The sequence below is a fragment of the Neolamprologus multifasciatus genome, chromosome 12 (assembly GCF_963576455.1).
Source record: "Neolamprologus multifasciatus chromosome 12, fNeoMul1.2, whole genome shotgun sequence".
In the NCBI taxonomy this organism is placed as follows: domain Eukaryota; kingdom Metazoa; phylum Chordata; class Actinopteri; order Cichliformes; family Cichlidae; genus Neolamprologus; species Neolamprologus multifasciatus.
The window spans coordinates 19,170,900-19,188,649 of record NC_140450.1 but is presented as its reverse complement, the minus strand read 5'-3'; the positions used below and the strand labels follow the sequence as shown (position 1 = coordinate 19,188,649).

At 43.3% G+C, this 17,750-nt stretch overlaps 1 protein-coding gene across 1 annotated transcript in view; it reads left to right on the top strand.

The window, feature by feature from the left end:
* Nucleotides 1–17,750, top strand: part of fam222aa (family with sequence similarity 222 member Aa) — a 48,676-nt gene that overhangs the window by 15,629 nt on the left and 15,297 nt on the right. The window contains exon 2 of the mRNA XM_085180913.1: nucleotides 12,646–12,788. Within this exon, the coding sequence (XP_085037039.1) occupies nucleotides 12,692–12,788 (97 nt within the window). The 5' untranslated portion in view covers nucleotides 12,646–12,691. The remainder of the gene's footprint in view (nucleotides 1–12,645; nucleotides 12,789–17,750) is intronic.

The window sequence follows — 17,750 nt, the reverse complement described above, 5'->3', positions numbered from 1 at the left end:
AGATTGTTTCTTGTCTGTACTGAAAGCATACAAAAGGTATTCAAGCATAAAAACAAGAAAGCTACATGGTTGTAGCTCATCTTCACTAGAGACAATGAAATCTTATGCAATGCAGTTCAGCAGCTCCACCCTTAAGTCTACTTTTACACTTTTTTGATGTAGCCCAACACCTGAGCTAGACTACATTTTAAAGTGTTCCTTATATGCTTTCAGCCCGGTTAATGTGAGGGGTGCAACATAATAGAGTCTCCAGACAAATTTATGGCAGAGCTGTTGCATTAGATTTCACAGGTGTACCTAATAAAGTTTCTGCTGAGTGTAATAAAGCTTTTATTGTTGCTTATACTCCTTTGTTTACCCTGCAGAGCCTCCTAAACAGCAAACTAAAGAATTATCAGTTTGTGTTTTGTTTCCTTTTTCTGTTTTTTTTGTTAAGTTTTTAAAAGAAGGAAGCCACATTTGCAGCGTTGAATTTTTCAGGGCTAAATTTCCCCTTGTTTTATAATGCGCCTCGTACTACCCCGGCAGTGCAGCGAGCTCAATCGTTTTCCTGCATCATCAGGTTTATGGAGTACAGATAGCGGTTGAATTTCACTCTGTTGTCATTGTGATTTGCTTCGATAATTACAGCCGGAGAACTGCTGCGGTTCGGATACGGTAACAGCCTCCTGAAAAAGCTCAGTGGTTATTAATGTTCTCCAAGACGTGGATTGAAAAAGCCAATAAAAATTGGAATCCTCATGAAGCTTATATGGATTTTAAGTTCTGCCTCAGAGGTAAATTCCTCGCCTTTCTGATGTAATGGTTGCCTGTTTATGGAATAAATCCAACTGGCTTAATCGATCATCTCCGTGGAAAGGTCAAGTGGAGAAGCTGTGGTGTTTGAAGTGCTTATATCCCATGGAGGAGTGCCAGAAATGTGACACCTCCTTATGAGTGGGTGGTGGCGTGCAGATTAGTGACGGACAGGGTGGCCCAGGGGGATGATTTAGGGAGATTCAGCTCTAAATACTCTGTGTATATCAGAGAGAGAAACTATAAGCTGCCTTTCCCACAATCCCCATTTTCAACAGAAAAGCATATTAGTAGATTAAAAGAGAAATTTTGAAAAAGACTAGACTGAGAGAGAGACACAGAGAGAGAAAAGGAAACAAGGTGGCCACAGCTGGTGCTGAAAGGTGAACAAAAGTTTGGTTTTAACCTCCTGTCCACGCTTTTTGTTTAATGCTGCTTGAAGTTACCAGTTGGTTTCATCCCTCCACAGTCTAATCTAATCTGGAGTGGGTGGCTGTGGGCAGCATCTGTGCTCCAAGTTGAAATAGGGCTTTCTCACTGCCTAATCCTCTATCCAGGGATCACTCAGTAGGGTGAAGACAATTACCAGCCTGCTTTCTCATGCTAATGGAATCTCTAACTAGATCTTATGGAAAGACGGGAAAAAATAGACGGAGGAAGAAGAGAAGCGGGGACAATGGCGCAGAAAGATGACCTAACTAAAATGGGTTTTTAGATTACCATTTAATTATTGATAGAGACCCAGTTGTAAGGCCTAAGGTCAGGATTTGGAAAGCATTTTCCAAGAAAGGAGACAGATTGGGACTCGATTCCGGTTTGTGTTAGGTCACAAAGTTGCTGAGACGGTACTGATGTCAGCGACATATCCGCAGCTCTGTGCCATAGTCTGGCTTTCACCCTTTTTATCACATGCCTCCAGCAAGGTGTCTGGAGTGGTTTTAAATTGCATTAATATGCAGGAATTTATAGATTGCCTCCCTTGGCATTTCTGCAGGGAGGGGAAGAGAGTATTACAGTCTCCATCTGCACTAATTACTGGGTCTTGGCAGTGTTACCTGTCTCTTGTGAAGGACAAACCACGGCACCAAGCAGTAACACAGAGAGCAGAAGGAGCTCATCTGCTGGGGAGTCTTCAAGAAGAGGGATGTCTCTGGGGCCTTTTTACTCTGATATGTTTGATGTGTTGGGAGCCTTGACTACCATAAAAGAAAAAAAAATCTCTGCCAGCAACATCAATAAAGTAAATGACTTCGTCTAACTTCCTTCATCCAGAGCTGAGAGAGAAGAGCTAACAGGCTTTACACCTGATTGGAGCGATAGCTGCATGCTTGTGCAAACTGTTGTAGTTAAATATATCGCCTGTTAATCCTAGTGAAAACTTAAATGAGCTCTCTCCAGCGTGTCAGAAGAAGTCATGGCAGCTCAGGGAAAAATCTTAACAGATGTACAACAGTTGTGTTCTCGTTGAAGTGCAGTCCTAAAACCTGAAACAGAATGCAAGTGTTGGGTCTGCTAAATAAAATCACAGAGGAAGAAGAAGTCAGCCTGCATGAGTGCTGCTAACTCTGCCATCGGCTCATAGCACAGTACGTTATTAGGCTACTCTTGTTGGGCAAAGAGTCTAAATTTTTAAATCATTACAATCTGCAATCAGCATCTTGCCTGTGAAAACAGCACAGGGATCAGTGCTTGGCACCTCAGGTTGCTCACTTACTCCCAGGTTGCCAACTTTCTGCATCAAACCTGCTTGCAGTGCTTCCTCAGCTTCCTGTGGGTTTCTCAGGTTTCTGTATTTGTTTGTCAGCCTGTCAGAAAGACTTCTTGGATCGCTGCTGCATGAACATCTTGCTGATGTTTGTGCCATCTGTGCCTTTAGCCAGCAGGTGATTACCAACCGCAGACTCACCTCCCACTCTGTCCAATTGGATTCCCTTTGCTGGCATGGTCGGGGCCAGCTTTGAGAGGGAAAAAGATGACAACAGCTGGATGGCACACATTATGGAGTAAAAGAGAGACTGCTGAGTCTCAGCGATATAAACTGCAATACGGAGAAAATATGTGGCGAAAACTGCCTGTTTCCTTTTCCAAACTAGCTGTGAGCACTCGTGTCATCCTCTCTTTTAAAGTCTTTAATATCCAGCAGAGCAAAAATGGCTTTGTCACACTTGAGATATATCAAATGAGATCAGTGTCAACATTTCAACGGTGCACTATTTGATTGCCTTGTGGGCTTCAAAACACGCTAATGTTATGCATGACTTAGTATTGGATCTGTGACACCCTCCAGTGAAAGACAGCGGAGTTGTCCTTTGGACCATGGGAATTGGGGTCACCTTAGGCCCTGCAGAGAGAGTGATATTTGGAGTCGGAGAAGAAATCACACTGTTTGAATTTAATTATATTCCATTGATTTATTGAACACCCATTAATAAGCATACATTCTGAGGCAGGGCCGTTTTGCATGAAGGTTCTCTCGCTCGCTCGTTCCCTCTCCGTCTTGCCTCTCGCCTGCTCACTCCATTTCATCATAAATTGACATAAGCCTTTCTTTGAAGTTCAGGAGCCAAGCTGAGGAATGACAGCACAACAAACAATGAACAAAACGCAGAAAAGACAATGAACATTTGAATATTCAAGTGAGCCACTATAGGATGGTTAGAAAAGGGGGAAAAAAGAGCCCTTGTTTTATTGTTGTTGTGTTAAGCCATGAATGGACCTGTCTGGGACAATAAAGGATTGTGTCACATTGGGATAAGAAATTTTGCAACATCAACAATGCTTTACAAACAGTGTGTAATAAGGTTTATGGAGGAAAACAGAAATCCCAGCATTAAAACCAAAATTTTTTTTTTTTTTTCACATAATGCTGAAGTTAGCAGGGAGGGAGCTGGTTTATATTTGGACATGCTTCCTGGGTTTTGCATGGAGAAGCATTCTGTTTGTTTGTTTTGGATTGATATGCAGTTTGAATGTGTGATTAAACTTTAGTTAATTAAAGATCATCCATTTCAGTTGCCCTGTGTTTTTCAGGATAAACTTTACAGTCGGCCTCTACATTGCTCGATAATCATTTTGCTGGGTCTGTGTGTGAAAGTGGTATGAAACAACAACTGATCCTTTTGCTTTGTAAAACAATATAACAAAAAACAACAAAGGCTGAGACAATAAGAGGGGAACAGGATGTGTTTCCACTGTGGTTTGTCTGACAATCTTAAGCCACACTCTCATTGCTCAAAGTCCCCCACAGGCTTGAGCAGGAGCGCAGGGACTCTGTCATTTTGGAAGAGTACATTGGTTGAAATGAATGAGGGCAGGTTCCCGGTTGGCTATTAGTGCAAAGGACGCTTTTCTAAAGGCTAAAACTGTATTCTGTTGTTTACACAAAATAAACAAACCCTTCAATCAATACATAAACTCTTACTGTTTGATCAGTAAGAGCGGTCAGAAGTCGTTGAACTCAAATTATGCCCAAAATTACAGTTCCTGTGTAGTAAAATGTTAAATTGAATAAAATCTGTTCAAATAAAATGTATCTGATTGGTATATATTCACATTCCCCTTAATGATTTATTATTTGAATACACTAACCTTTGATTAGATATATTTCAGTTACATTTTACTCAGAAATATTACTTCATGTTTATCGAGGGTGAAGAAACTGTCTCAGCTCTCAGGCCTGTTGAAAACAAAACTGTTTCGCAAGTTGGCAGACTCTGTCAAGAACAATGTCCTTAACCCTTCGGTGCTCAAGGCCCCTTCACTGTCACATGTGATGTGAAGGTCATACTCATCGTGCTTGGCTTGCTGTAACAGCTCCGCGGTGATCACTCATTCTGTAGGTGTAAAAAGAGCAGTAATGTTAAGCCTTACATGACTAATGCTTTGGTAAGTCCCACCGAAAGCTGCACAGGTAATACCTCGGAGAACTGGAGACTGATTGCTTCCTAGTACTGCGGCGCACTATACATTGTTTTCCTCACTAGCTCGGATTGGCCGTGCTTTACGATGTTTCGGATGTGTGGGGACATTTTTTATTTCGAAACCTTACAAGGCAGCGGAGCATGTCATGAACTCCATGTGCAGGAACAGCTGCAGGTGCAAAGAGTGAGCTGAACTATGCGAGCTGGTCTGCTCGCGGCAACAACAACAAAATAAATAACTAAATATAAGAATTAAATTCGTGATTAGAGAAGAATTCCCACTAGAAATAAGTCTAATTATCTGCCAGTACAGATGCTTTAGCAAGGTTTCTTGAAACAAGAAAAAATATGTAGGCTTCAGAAAAGTGAGAAATTTCTTGAGATTAGAGATGTAACAATTCAAGTCAATACAAAGCACTGGCATGCATCCCAAGCACTGCATTAAGTCAAATAAATGTAAGATGAATGTCAGTTCTTTTATCGACGGTTTCTTTCTTTTATGAGAGTGAAAATCTCTTGAAACCGGAGATTTTCTCTGTGAGGTGTAAGTGAAAAAACAACACATTATAGCAAGTGATCAGGGATCAAACCGCCAACCCTACAGTTAGTGAATAAATCTCTCTACAAGAGTTTAATATACCGTGTTGCAATTAATACAATGTTACCGTCTTTAACGTGACATGTGTGGAGTGCATTATAGCGCATTATAGCGAAGAACAAAAGTTGTGAGGGGGGATCAATGCCCCAACACTGTAACATAAGTTATTGTCAGAATTATGGTAAGAAGTCCATCTATAAAGTGTCACCAGTGCAAACGGTGCCTTCCTTTGAGCATTTGGTCTGTTGTTGATTATATTGCTTCACATCTCATCTTTGAGTTGATTTATGTTTAAAGGCTAGTGGATCCTCTTATCCAGAAATGTTAAATATTTATGTTTTAAGATAAAACGACCTTGATGATTTTGTTAAAAATAGAAAATAATAACTCTACTGGGTAAGGTTTTTGAGGGAGTATTTTGCTTTTTGCAAATTAATGTGCTGATGTTGACACAACACCAGTATTTGGAATACTAATGTGACTTACCAAATCAAGTGTGATTATTAAGCAATTACTATGAGGGAGGCACAAAACAAGTTCTCGCAGCTAAAAACAGTCTGAAAAGACAAATGAAGCTTGATGTGCATGCAAAATGACTAAACGGGATTTGCCAAATAAGTCAGAAAAATAGACACATTCTTAAAAAAGTCTTAATAATCTTTTACAGCCTGCTGTGTAATATTCTCAGAACAAGATCAGGAAGAATTTACAGCTTGATTATAAGATTGCAAGGCTTGGTTAGATCTCATACTTGGGCTCCAATCTTCCACAAAAATAATTGACATTAAACCCAGCAAATGGGTAAACATTAACAACCTCTAGGCAGGTGTCTGTCAGTGAACCTTCCTAGAATAGGAGTGCGAACTGGTGGAAACACTGCCTGACAAGTCAACTTGAACCACCTTCAGATTTTTCTCTCATATTGCAGTTCATTTGGAGAAATGAGAGTATTTTTAATATGTCCACTCATAACTGGTTTAGATGCTCCTTAGTCTGTGTGTACATACATTTACTATCTTCTGAACTTCAGTCTCTTTTCCTCTTTTTTTAAACACTGGAGTTTAGTTGCCACGTAACAGCTCAATGCTTCGTGAGGCTGTTATTTAGCACTAATGAAACGTAGCTCAGCACAAAGATGCAGTAGTTGGCTGTGAAGTCAATTAGTCCTCATTGCTATTATAGGCTTGACATTAGTCTAGGCATGCGTGTTTTGATTAGAGATGACAGACGACTCGCTGCTATTGGACTGCCAGACATTCCTCACCCTTCATCCCATGGGCGAAGCTATTGAAGCTGACTGGAATATGGAAAGCTAACAGCTGAGTGTTTTTGCCAAGTTGCCCTTCATCTGCAGGGAAACCTCTTATAAATATGACTGCTCGGCATACAAGGCCGTATAAGCCCCAATAACTGTGACATGCTGCATTATATATATAAGGCTCTGCTGCCAATATGTTATTCCAACACTGTATATCATGGCAATAATGCCCAAACTGTTGGCTTTTACACACAATGGCCTTTTGTTGTGCAGGTTATTTATCGCGCTGGTGTGAGGTTGTACAGAGCTGGTGGGTGAGTGCATCCAGGGGCTTGTATTGTTAGGGAATCAGTGGCTGTTGTTTGTGGAGCTGGGAGGGTTTGTTAACAATGCCTTTTTCATGTCCCAGAGTGCGTGCCTGTCGGCAAACGTCCCCTCAGAATTTTTGTTTGTGTGTGGTTTTGTTGTTGGTTTGTCTATGTGGATCAGGGTCGGCGAACATAACCCTCTCATTGTGTGCCACATCCAAATAGACCCTTTTTTTTTGTCGGATACATGTGAGCATTAGTGAGTGGGTGTTTGAATATACAGTATGAGTGCAAATAATTTAATGCTGGTGTGTGGAAAGTGCCGAGCCGAAAGGGGTTTACTGCCAGTCCTCCCTAATGGAGCCTTTCACTCTCCCTCCATTCATGTGACGGTATGGTGACGGAGAAGGGGGGAGCCAGGGATTAACGGGGTAGAGGCAGTGCCTTGTTAAAGAAAAAGAAAGGGTTTGAGTGTGTCGATTGGATTAACTTGTTTGGGCTTATTAAGAGGGGAGACACAGCAGCTTGTTAAAAGCACTGCATGGGGCATCCCATAGTGAGACTGCAGGGTCACCATTCAATTAGGCTGAAGCCACGCCCCCCGCTTATTGTCGAGGCTGTCTGCCAGGCTCCCGAACCACTGCTGGGAGGGGAAATTTTCACTGCTGACGCTTAAGACGATTAACTGTAGAAGCTTGATGAGAAGTTTTCTGTAAACTGGTAACAACCGCAACAGCAGCAACATTAACTAGAGCTGGAAAATAGTTTATTTTTCCCGCTAATACTGGCAAAATCTGAAATCAGCTTCTCGCAGATAGCGGTGCTGATGTTGTATCATACTACAAACCTTTATTTTGCAAGACACTGAATACAAGAAAATTAAATAAGATTCATCCAAGAATATAAATTTACTGTTTCAGTATTTCTTAGTAAAACAATGATCATAATAATAATAACCCAGTGGGAATAAAGTATTAAAATGAGAACAAAAATTTATGATAAATAAGCTTCTGTATATGGCTATCACTTACGACTTCACCTGTTTCTTCGGGGAAGGAAGGAAGCAGTTTCACTCTACACAGGTGAAGTGAAATAATAGAAGCAGAGTTGACAACAAGAAGTTATGTTGCTGTAGGTGCAATAAAAGCTTCCCAGCAAGTGTTACACTGAACGTAAGTGAGTGAGAGCAAGTGCGCTGCAGCTGAAGCGTAGTGTAGTAAACACTGGACAAAATAGAACTCGAGTGATTGATTGGAGCCATTATGGCCGTAACCAGTGCAGCTTTTTTGTCAGAATCAGGCTGATATCCAATCAATACATTGTTAATTATTCCAATCAATTGTTACAAGAAAGCGGTTACAGTTATAGGAGCTACGGACTAGTTTAGTTAGGTTTTGGATATGGCAGTCAAACCTGTTAATCACCCCAACAGCCAGATGTTAGCTTTCAGTCTTGATACGCGTGCCCTGTATTAATACAGAATGTTGCTGCTGGAGATGCAAACTGGCTTATATGAGTGTAAATCCTGTGATACTGATAAACTTTTCATATAGCAGTAAAAGCCAGAGTTTACACATGATAAATGCTGTTTAAACACAAACAGCTGCAGAAGTGCGGTTCACATTTAATGCAAACGTATTTTAAACCAGCACCCATCTCATCACACAGTAAGCCAACAGTTCAGGTTGGACATGCATTTAATTTGGATAGCTTTTGCCGCTTGAGATATATTTTTAGAGCCATAAGTACCCGGCCCTGAGGCTACTTTAACTTTAATGTATTTATATTTATAACCAGATCAGCATTTTAGCACCAGCAAAGAAATAACCTTTGTTCATAAATAAACTCCTGAAAAAATGAACACTGCATGCCACTGGCACATAGAGCCAGCATGATAAGCACATTGCTGATCTTGATTTCTGATGGTACAGAAATCAAGGTCAGCAACACCTGAAGTACCGTGTTAAAATAACCGCTGGTAGTCAAGACGGATGAAAAGCATAATGTGACAGCAGCGCGATGAATCAGACGAGGATTCAAATCAAACTGCACATGTTGTCTCCACCATCGTTTCTCTACTTCAGACTAAAACACAGTCTGAGAGTTTTTAAATTAAAACAAAATCTCTGTTTTCAGTGCCCCAAAAAAAAGGTAAAGTAGTTTGGATGTTAGGCAAAAAGGAGCAAAAGTTTTCCATTTTAATTTTAAGATGAAAACCTGTTAGTACGGACATGTCCTGGGTATCAGCTGCCTCACTCTCTCGTTCACCTGGAACATGTATACCTCAAAAAACACACGCACACACCGTTCATTCATCCATGACCACCCTGTTACACCCCGCACTTGGCAGGATGCTTATCTGAGCAGACAGCTTTGGGCGCAGGGAGCCATCTCTTCTGATCTCCTCTGCAGTTTAAGAACCTTTTAACTAAGAAATAGCCCTCTGCCAAGCCCACCGCCTCTTGATTCCGGCTTATTCCCTCATCTCATGGGACTGATCTTCCGCCCCCATTGCAAACCCTGCAGCAGCGTTAGCAGAACGAGAAAGAGCCGATAGACATCCTGGCTTTTGAGATATCCCTGCACTGGTGTAATAGGAGACCTGTGAGTGGATTTGATGAGTGAGTGAAGTGCAGGTGGGTTTTTTTTTTTTTTTTGGGGGGGGGGGGGGGGGGGGCAGTGAATGTGTGTACTCGCACATTCTTCAGCAGCTCCATGGGGTTTGACCTCAGGAAGACAGGCTGTTTTTTTGGGCAGCTGGACGATGGATCACAGGGTTTTAGTTTGGAGATTATTTCCTGCCACTGATAGACATCTGCTAAGTAGTACAATAACCTAATGGGAGAAGATGAGGGGAAAAGAGGGACATGACAAACAAGCTGAAGACTTGCACCTTCGGCTTCTCTCTTAACGGCAATAATAGGGGAAAATTGGTTCTTGAAATTGAATTGAAAAAAAGAGGGTCTCTTTCAGCAAGTATAATGCCTCCGAATACATTTGGTGAGCAGCAAATGGAGAAAAATGGAGGGTAGTTAGACGATTGTCTTTTATTTCAGAGAGGGGAAAGTGGCGGCGGTATCCCCTGTTAAGACTAGCTTTTAGTCTCAATCTACACCATGTGTCCCTTTCCACTCTCTCAACCACTATCTTTGAACAAATGGACTGTGAGGATGGGCTTGTTGTGAAATTAGTATCCTCACAGCGAGGACACAGAGAAAGGATTATGTGAATAGCCAGTAATGAGCTCAAAGTGCCAGTGTGTTTAGGCCAGGCCTGCCTGTGTGTGAGAGGAAATGGCACTGCAAGCGACCTTTTTTTGCTCAAGCACCTGGCGAGACAGAGAGTGGCCCCTCTCTTCACTGCAAATGTGTGTGAGAGAGGAAGAGGGAGTGGAGTCTTCGGAGTCTAAAGATGCCGTTTACTCATATTTATTAGAGAGATGCATTTTTACTGAACACCCTTTTCACACCGACAGGCTAAAAGAGTTGTTTTGTGCTACTTCTAAAAGGCTTTAAAAATACATGTGACTGCGAGTGTTAAGTGCATTATACAAGCCTCGGGGTCTGAGGTCAAATGTAATTTCTTTAAAACTGTTTTTTTTTTTAAATTTTAAAAGACTTTTTATGGGTGAAAGACTGCATTCTGGGCGGGGAGGATGCATTTAACACCTGTTTCTGATCATTGCCTATTCAAACCAGGGAAGTCATTCAGTGTTAATTACAGGCAGCTAGATGTGTTTGCGTATCGTAGTTCCTTTCTGCATTTTCCACCCTCACACTTCTAATCAAATTTTGCTTGAATCATTCGAAAAGCTAAATGGCTGTAGAACATTTGGATGCACTTCTTAAATTTCCTTTTTTTAAAAGGTAAAATATATGTGGGGGATTTCACAAGTTTATACAAATACACCTGTAAATACAAATCGAAAGTTAATTACTGCCAAACTCAGAGGAAGGATTTTGTCTATAATTTTCCTCTTTTTCACCTAAACTGTGCCGGGGATGTTCTGTTTTAAGGCCAGATCACGTAGCACAAATTTGTATTTATGCATTTGGAAGTCATTGTCACAGATATTCAATAAAAGTTACAAAATTTACTGTGTAAGTGTTTGTAAGTCATAACGTAGCCTGCTTTAGATGATGGTTTTTCACTTTGGTCAAATATTACAGGAACATTTGGTCATTTACAAGCTTGATTTGTTTGGATTCTTCAATGACTGGTTTAATATTTTGACGATTTTCACTGCTGGTCTGTGCTTTGCTTTATTCTTTAAATGAATGAGACAGGAGCCGGCGCGTTGCTGCCATTAATTTATCTTGTAATCATTGTAATTGCATTCTTTCATATTAAAATGATAATCTATAAAACTAAGTAATGGACTGATGGCAGGTGGCTAAATGTTCATTTAGTGATTCACTGAGAAAATAAATAACAGGGGACAAGCCTGTGACAGGCGCATGAGAAATCATTTTTCAATAATCTGCCACGCATCATGGCGGGAGACGCTGGCGCTGACAGCATAGATGAAATATTTGCCTCTGTTCTTTGTTTTAATATGGGAGGAGACCAGCCCAGATGGAAACAATAGTGTTTCATATTGATGCATTTTGGACAAGACATTCAAACACAGGCTGAGCTAAGATTAAGGCCACAATCCTTTTTATAGACGCAGCCATTATCCATTGTAGGTGAGACTGGGCTCCAAAAGTGTTCAATACAGCGAGAGCGTGTGGTTCCAGGAAATGAACGGTATCCGCTGAGTAAACAATGGTGAAGTGAATCTCGATCCTTATCATATAAAAACACTTCTGGAACCTCAGCGGTTTGCTTTAGCTGTTTTCATCTGGCCTATAAAACCAGTAGAAGTAATCAGTCATCATTGTGCTATGTGACACTCATAAGTTTCTAATGAATGATAACCTGTATCTGCATAATATATGTAAAACTGTATCCTGTTCTTTCCACTAGGACTAGGATGGGCTTTTTCAGAAGAAACTAGCAGCAACTGCTTCCCTGTTCCTGAGTGAAGGTGGCTGTGGGGGAAAAATGGAAGTGTAGAGCTGGAGATTTATAGCCTAGAGGGAGATTGATTAGTGCCGTCACTAGCCCTGATGTACGGTTGGCAGTCTCCCCCTCCCAGCCCATCGCATTTGCTCACACACACACATGCAACCATACGGTTCAACACACGGCTACACATACATGCAGATACCACTCAGTTCCCCCCAGGCCTTTCCTGACAGTCCCCCAGAGCTGTTGCATGTTAAGTTGTTGCAGGCAGACTGCTGTTTTCTCAGCATTCCCATTTTTTTTTTTTTTTTTTTAGCTGTCCATAGATAACGCCATCAATCACCACGTACACACTGGCCTGGAAAGAATGTGTCTCAGTGTGCCTGAGTATTGCTACGTTGTGTGTGAGCCCGTGTGTTTGTTTTGACGATGGTTTCATGGACAGGAGATGCGGTTGAATGGCTTTGTGGATGTGCTGTTTGAAGCTGCAGAGTGACTGGCCTGGACTGTGCTCTGAACTCGTGTCAAGTGTGGTGCCCCGATGCAGGTGTGTGTTTATCATTCAACACACAGCTGAGGGGCAGGCAGCCGTAGGCATGCTTTACCAATTAAATCGTGAGTGAGAAACCTAGCCCATTTAGCCCAGAGTGAGTTCCTGCAGCCTTACGAGACACGGCCATGGAGCTCTGACCTCGAATCATCCTGCTTAATTCACTGCAGTGTTCCTCTCTTTCTCTTGCTCCTTTTCTACTCTAGGTTGGCCGCAGAACTCCCCCGGCTGTTGTACTGTGCCCACCTCGCCATGCTGGCCTGTTTGCAGAGGAGGCAAAACCCTCAACCCCAGCACCCAGTGTGTGCCAGCAAGACCCTGGAGCCACCACAAGCCCTTGGACGGAAATGTAAGTTAACAAAGAGAGGGTGTGATGGAGGTCAGGAGTTCTTGCTTGAAGCAGTGGAATGAGAACGACGTTTGTGTTTGAACTTCATGCTGAAGGACAGAAACTTGTTGTTAACCCTAACTGAGAAGTTACGAAAAATAGACTTTTCAGTTTCTGTTGTTGGCACTATTTTCTCTCAATACTCTGAGGAATTCTAAACACTTTCATTCACTTTGCACTTAGACCTTGGAATGCTATGTTGTTTGGCTACTCATTGTGAGGGAGGCTGTTTAGCAGTGCTGATTGTGCAGTCGTGGCAACAGGGCTGAACAGACAGTGTTTAACGTGCCTCAGTGGCCCTGGGTGACCCTGGGGGTCTGTAAACATTTACAGTGTCTGGTCCTGGTTGTGCCGGCCGCATGTAAAGTGTGACAGCTGCTCTGTTTGCTCCCGAGCACCACCCTCTGTCCACCCACAAAATGGTGTAAAGGGACAGAGATGAGCCAGGGCTGAAAACCGCTAAGAGTGCTGGCGAAACTAGCTCTAACCAGTTTGGGATTAGAGAGAGCTGCAGCGGTCAGGCCTCTGGAAGGTGAACTTCTCGTTAACTTTGCTGAAGCTTTGGATAAGCCTTTTTTGTCTGACAAGTGGAGGAAAGGTCTTTCCTGCTTATTTAACACTCCTAGACTCTTTATTGGCCTTTGTTTACATGGCAGGGCTACGAGCTACCTCAAGCTGATTAAAAGGGCTGGCGGATGGAGAGCAGGGGAGTACTAACCTTGCAGTTTTTACCCAAGCTTACAAAGGCTTAGTGGAAATAGAAGGATCTGGGCTTCTTCATCAGAGGAGCATTGTATCAAGCCTTTAACTAGCCCTGTGAAAGGCTTGAAACTCTTGATTGGCTAAGTAATGAAGCACTGCCCAAATTCTTTTTCAGCTCCTCACTGTCCAATTAGCTACTCTTCAGCTCAACATCACTTTCCAAATTCCTTATGCAGAGGAGAGAAGAATCATAAACAAAAAGGTGACTGTATAATATATGTACTCCTTTTTTTGTTGTTTTTTCTAGTCTGTGGGGATATGGAGGTGTATAGGTGTGCGTGAAACAGGGAGGAACAGAGAGATAAACAAAGCCTTGGGTGCATTTGGAAGGGTTAGCTCTTTAGATTAGTGAACCAACCACAAATCGCTAATGAGGTTTTAGAGAAAGAGGCACAGTGAAAGGGGGAGGGGGAAGGAGAAATTGTGAAAATAAAATTAGTGAAGGTAAAGATGAAGAGGAAGGGAGAGAAATGGAAGGAGTCTTCAGCAGTCTTCTTAATCGATTCCCTACTTCCAATTTTGCAGGATTAGCCCACTTCCTCTCAAGGTCCTTTATTGAAGAGCAGCCAGTGGGAGTCAGGACTCAAATCAATAGAGAAAAAGAACAGTCTCCAGCTTTCCCTTTGCCCTCCCTCTCGCTGACCCTCTGTGTCTAACTCTCCCTGTCACTCCCTCTCCTTCTCCACCTGTTAAACCCTTTGATTGAAGGACTACCGCAGTGACTGACTTGAGGTTCATAATGAGGATGTTTGAACATAATAACCTCCTTTCTGTCCTTGGACTGGAGGGAGGGGGAGGCAAGTGTTGGATTTCCACCATCGTGCACCACTTGGCCTCAATAAGGCAATTGTTTGTCCGGGCCTAGAAAGGCTGCAGAAAAGCAGACAGTAAGTTGTGGCTGCAGAAGTGGGCACACTCAGGTCACCATGCTGAGCAGGTCCCATGACTGATTGGTCATGGCCAAGTTTGTGCCAGAATGGAAAGGGTTTGTGGGTAAAATGACAGGGCTCTCAACAAGAAGCTGAATATAAGAATACACCCTTGAAATGGACAGTAAGTAAAAGTGCAGGAGGGGGATTACATGGCAGCGAAGGTAGAGGTGAGCTCTGTCATTTGCATCTGCTTTCCTTTACACAAAAACCTGTCTGCATGTGTATGTATGTGTGTGTGTCAGAGAAAGTGGAGGTGGGGTGGCAGAGCATTGGGATAAGAGGGCGAGGAGGGTTTTAGAAAAAGCCCCTGCATGCAGATGCCGAGTGGCTGCACAGTTCATTGATGCGACTCCCATTGAATCCCATTAAAAATCCCTCATACCCTCAATAAAAAAGGACTTAACTGGCTCTACCATCAGCTGGAAGCGTTCAGATCGGCTCGCCAGACAATCAATTTCCCCCAAGCGCACAGAGCTTAGCAGGAGAAACAGGAGGCGGAGAGCGGGATGTTTCCATTATCACAGCCCGCTCTGTGTCTGTGCTCAGGAGGGTGGGGTGAGGTACTGTAGAGCGGGGAGAGAAAGGAGGCAGGAGCAGAGAGAGAGACGGGGAAAGACAGACAAGTAGAGAAGCGAGAGAGAGAGAAGCAGAAAGGGAGACAGAGAAGCTGGCTTTTCAAAAAGCTATTGACCGCCTGCCCTTAAAAATATCATATTGGATTAGCCTCACAGGGCAGCCTTTTGATAGTTTTTTTCTTTGGCCATAGAATTAAAAGGAGTGCGGAGCATTACTTGAATTATAAATCATAGGCACTTGCTTTCACTGCACCCAAATTCCGCACATATGTGGCTGCACTCTCCAGCGCCAGCCCCTGTCATTTTTAATTAAATCCCCCCTTATGGGTGACATTTGTGGCTTGCCCCCTCCTTCGTCCTCCCCCTCCACGTCTATCTACCACTGCCCTATATGGAGACATGAAAGGCAGAGACGGCAGCGGAGCCAGGACCTCTCATCGTGTTGTGCCCCACAGAGAGGGCACCCATCCAGGCAGATGAGAGAGAAAGGCCCTGCAGGGGGAGAGGGGTGAATGGATGCCACTGACCCTGGCCACCCTCAGCCGGTGGTGACCTCCCTCTCCACCCATCCCTTTCCTTGATCATCCTCGTCATGGTCCTTCGATGTGGTCCGGAAGAAGGTCCAGGGAACACGGGTGAGCGTTAAAGCCCCGCTCTCGCAGGGGAACGGGAGGCGGACCAGTCCAGTGAACACTGAGATGGCTGGACAGGAGGCCCAGCAGCCCCCACCACTACCCTGCCTCCCCTCTTGCCCAGACAGCAATTACTCTGTCGCATGTCAGCTAGAGAATAACAGGTCCAGAATCCTTCACTTGAGTGGTTGATGGGGGTATTTCTGCTGGCTATTTTCCAAAATAATATCTTTTCAAATTTCAGCAGGTTTTAATTTGTTTATTCATTCCTTAGCAGTTGCGTTTGTGCCAGCATGACATTTTGTAATGATGCAGTTGTCAAAATGGGTGTGCATATTTGCACATTTTGTCCAGGCATGCTGTCAATACTACAGTACCCTTGTTAACAAAACAGCTTACTGCCACTCCCATATTTGTCCAATGATTGGATCAGACTTTGGGCTAAACCTGGGTGTTCCCTTGTGTCTCTAACCTCAACAGGGCCTGATTGCAACTCATGAGCACACAATGGTGATTTATAATTACTTTTGGTGTCACTGCACCTAAGCCTAATTAAAACAAAAATGATTTTCCTTTAAAGATGAACGCAATTCTACTTATGTCAAACACATAAAGCTACTTTTTTAAAATGATTATTTAAAGCTAAAGCCACTCTTCAATCAACTGTTGTACAGCCCAGATTTTTTCTTGTAGCAGAGATGTGTACACACACATTTACACAAGCACACCTGCAACCATAACCCTGTGTGACACCACCCGGGAGGCCCGGGGGTGCCAATCAGCCAGGTGTAGATGAAAAATTCCCAGAAGGCTTGGTATCCCAGGTTCATGCTATGTCAGGCCAGGTTCGGCCCTCTTCCAGCTTGATCGACAGAGACAACCTGGCCTTGTCACATACAGCCTTAGGACATGACATAGAGGTACACCTGGGGATTGTAGTTTTCCTAATAGCCCCATGCTTTTGCAGGCAGAGCTGCCAAAGCCATTAGTTTTCTTTGCTTTTAGCTGCTTCTCTTCCTAAGCCACACTGCCATTGGGAGGGAAATATGCTCAGGTAATGACCTGCTGCCACCTCTCCTCCACACTTGTCTGAGGCAGTACGAGACATAACAGTGGAATTAGCTGGCCGTATCAAATTGCACCACAATACTTCAACAACTACTATCCAAGGGGGAAAAGGGGGAGCTGGTAAGAAAGGGGAGGGAAGGGACTTTTTTTAGTTGAATATTTAAACGTGGTCACTTGCGGCAGCAGAAATAACAGCCTTTACCCTGATTGCCTCAGTACCCTGGAGGTGGCGGGGCTGGAGGGTGTAAAGCGAAACTGGGAAAAAAGGAATGGAGGCAGCAAGGGAGAGCAAATCTGCATGCACTTGACCTTTTCCCGCTGATTGAACTACCTCATTTCTAACTCCCATTTGGAATTCCACAGAGGGTCCACAGAGACTGTCATTATTCCACTGTCTGCAGCAAGGAAGCAGAGGTCACGAGGTGTTTTTTACAGTGCAAGGTGATTGACAGCTATCCACGTCTTCCTCCATAACTCATCCTCGATTCCTATTTATGCAGTTTCATTTTGAGGAATCGCTGGCTTTGCATAGCTGCACTGATTGTGTAATTTGCACTTCTGTAATATTGCTAGATTGTGAAAAGCGGAGAATTTTGAGTCGCAGTTTATTTCAGAGAGACGGCCATATGATATTAGTTGTACATATCTTACCTCATGCACACCACAGCCTCTTCTGTCGTGTTGGCATCTGATTGCTGGCACACAGAGAATCATTTCCGGATGGTGGCATCCAGCAGAGCCATGCCTTCCCTCTGCCCTCTGCCTTCTGCTGTGAACACAGGGGGTGAAGCAATCTTATTGCCTTGAGAGGTGAGCTTGAGGAAAAGGGACTCTGGTGTAGTTTTGGTCGCAGCAGGACTTGGGTTCAAAAACAGGTTCCTTGTTCCAAAGCCTCCGAGCTGGCATTTGGGCATCCCAGGTGCAAGGCATCGACACCCTCTATCTTCGCCTGCC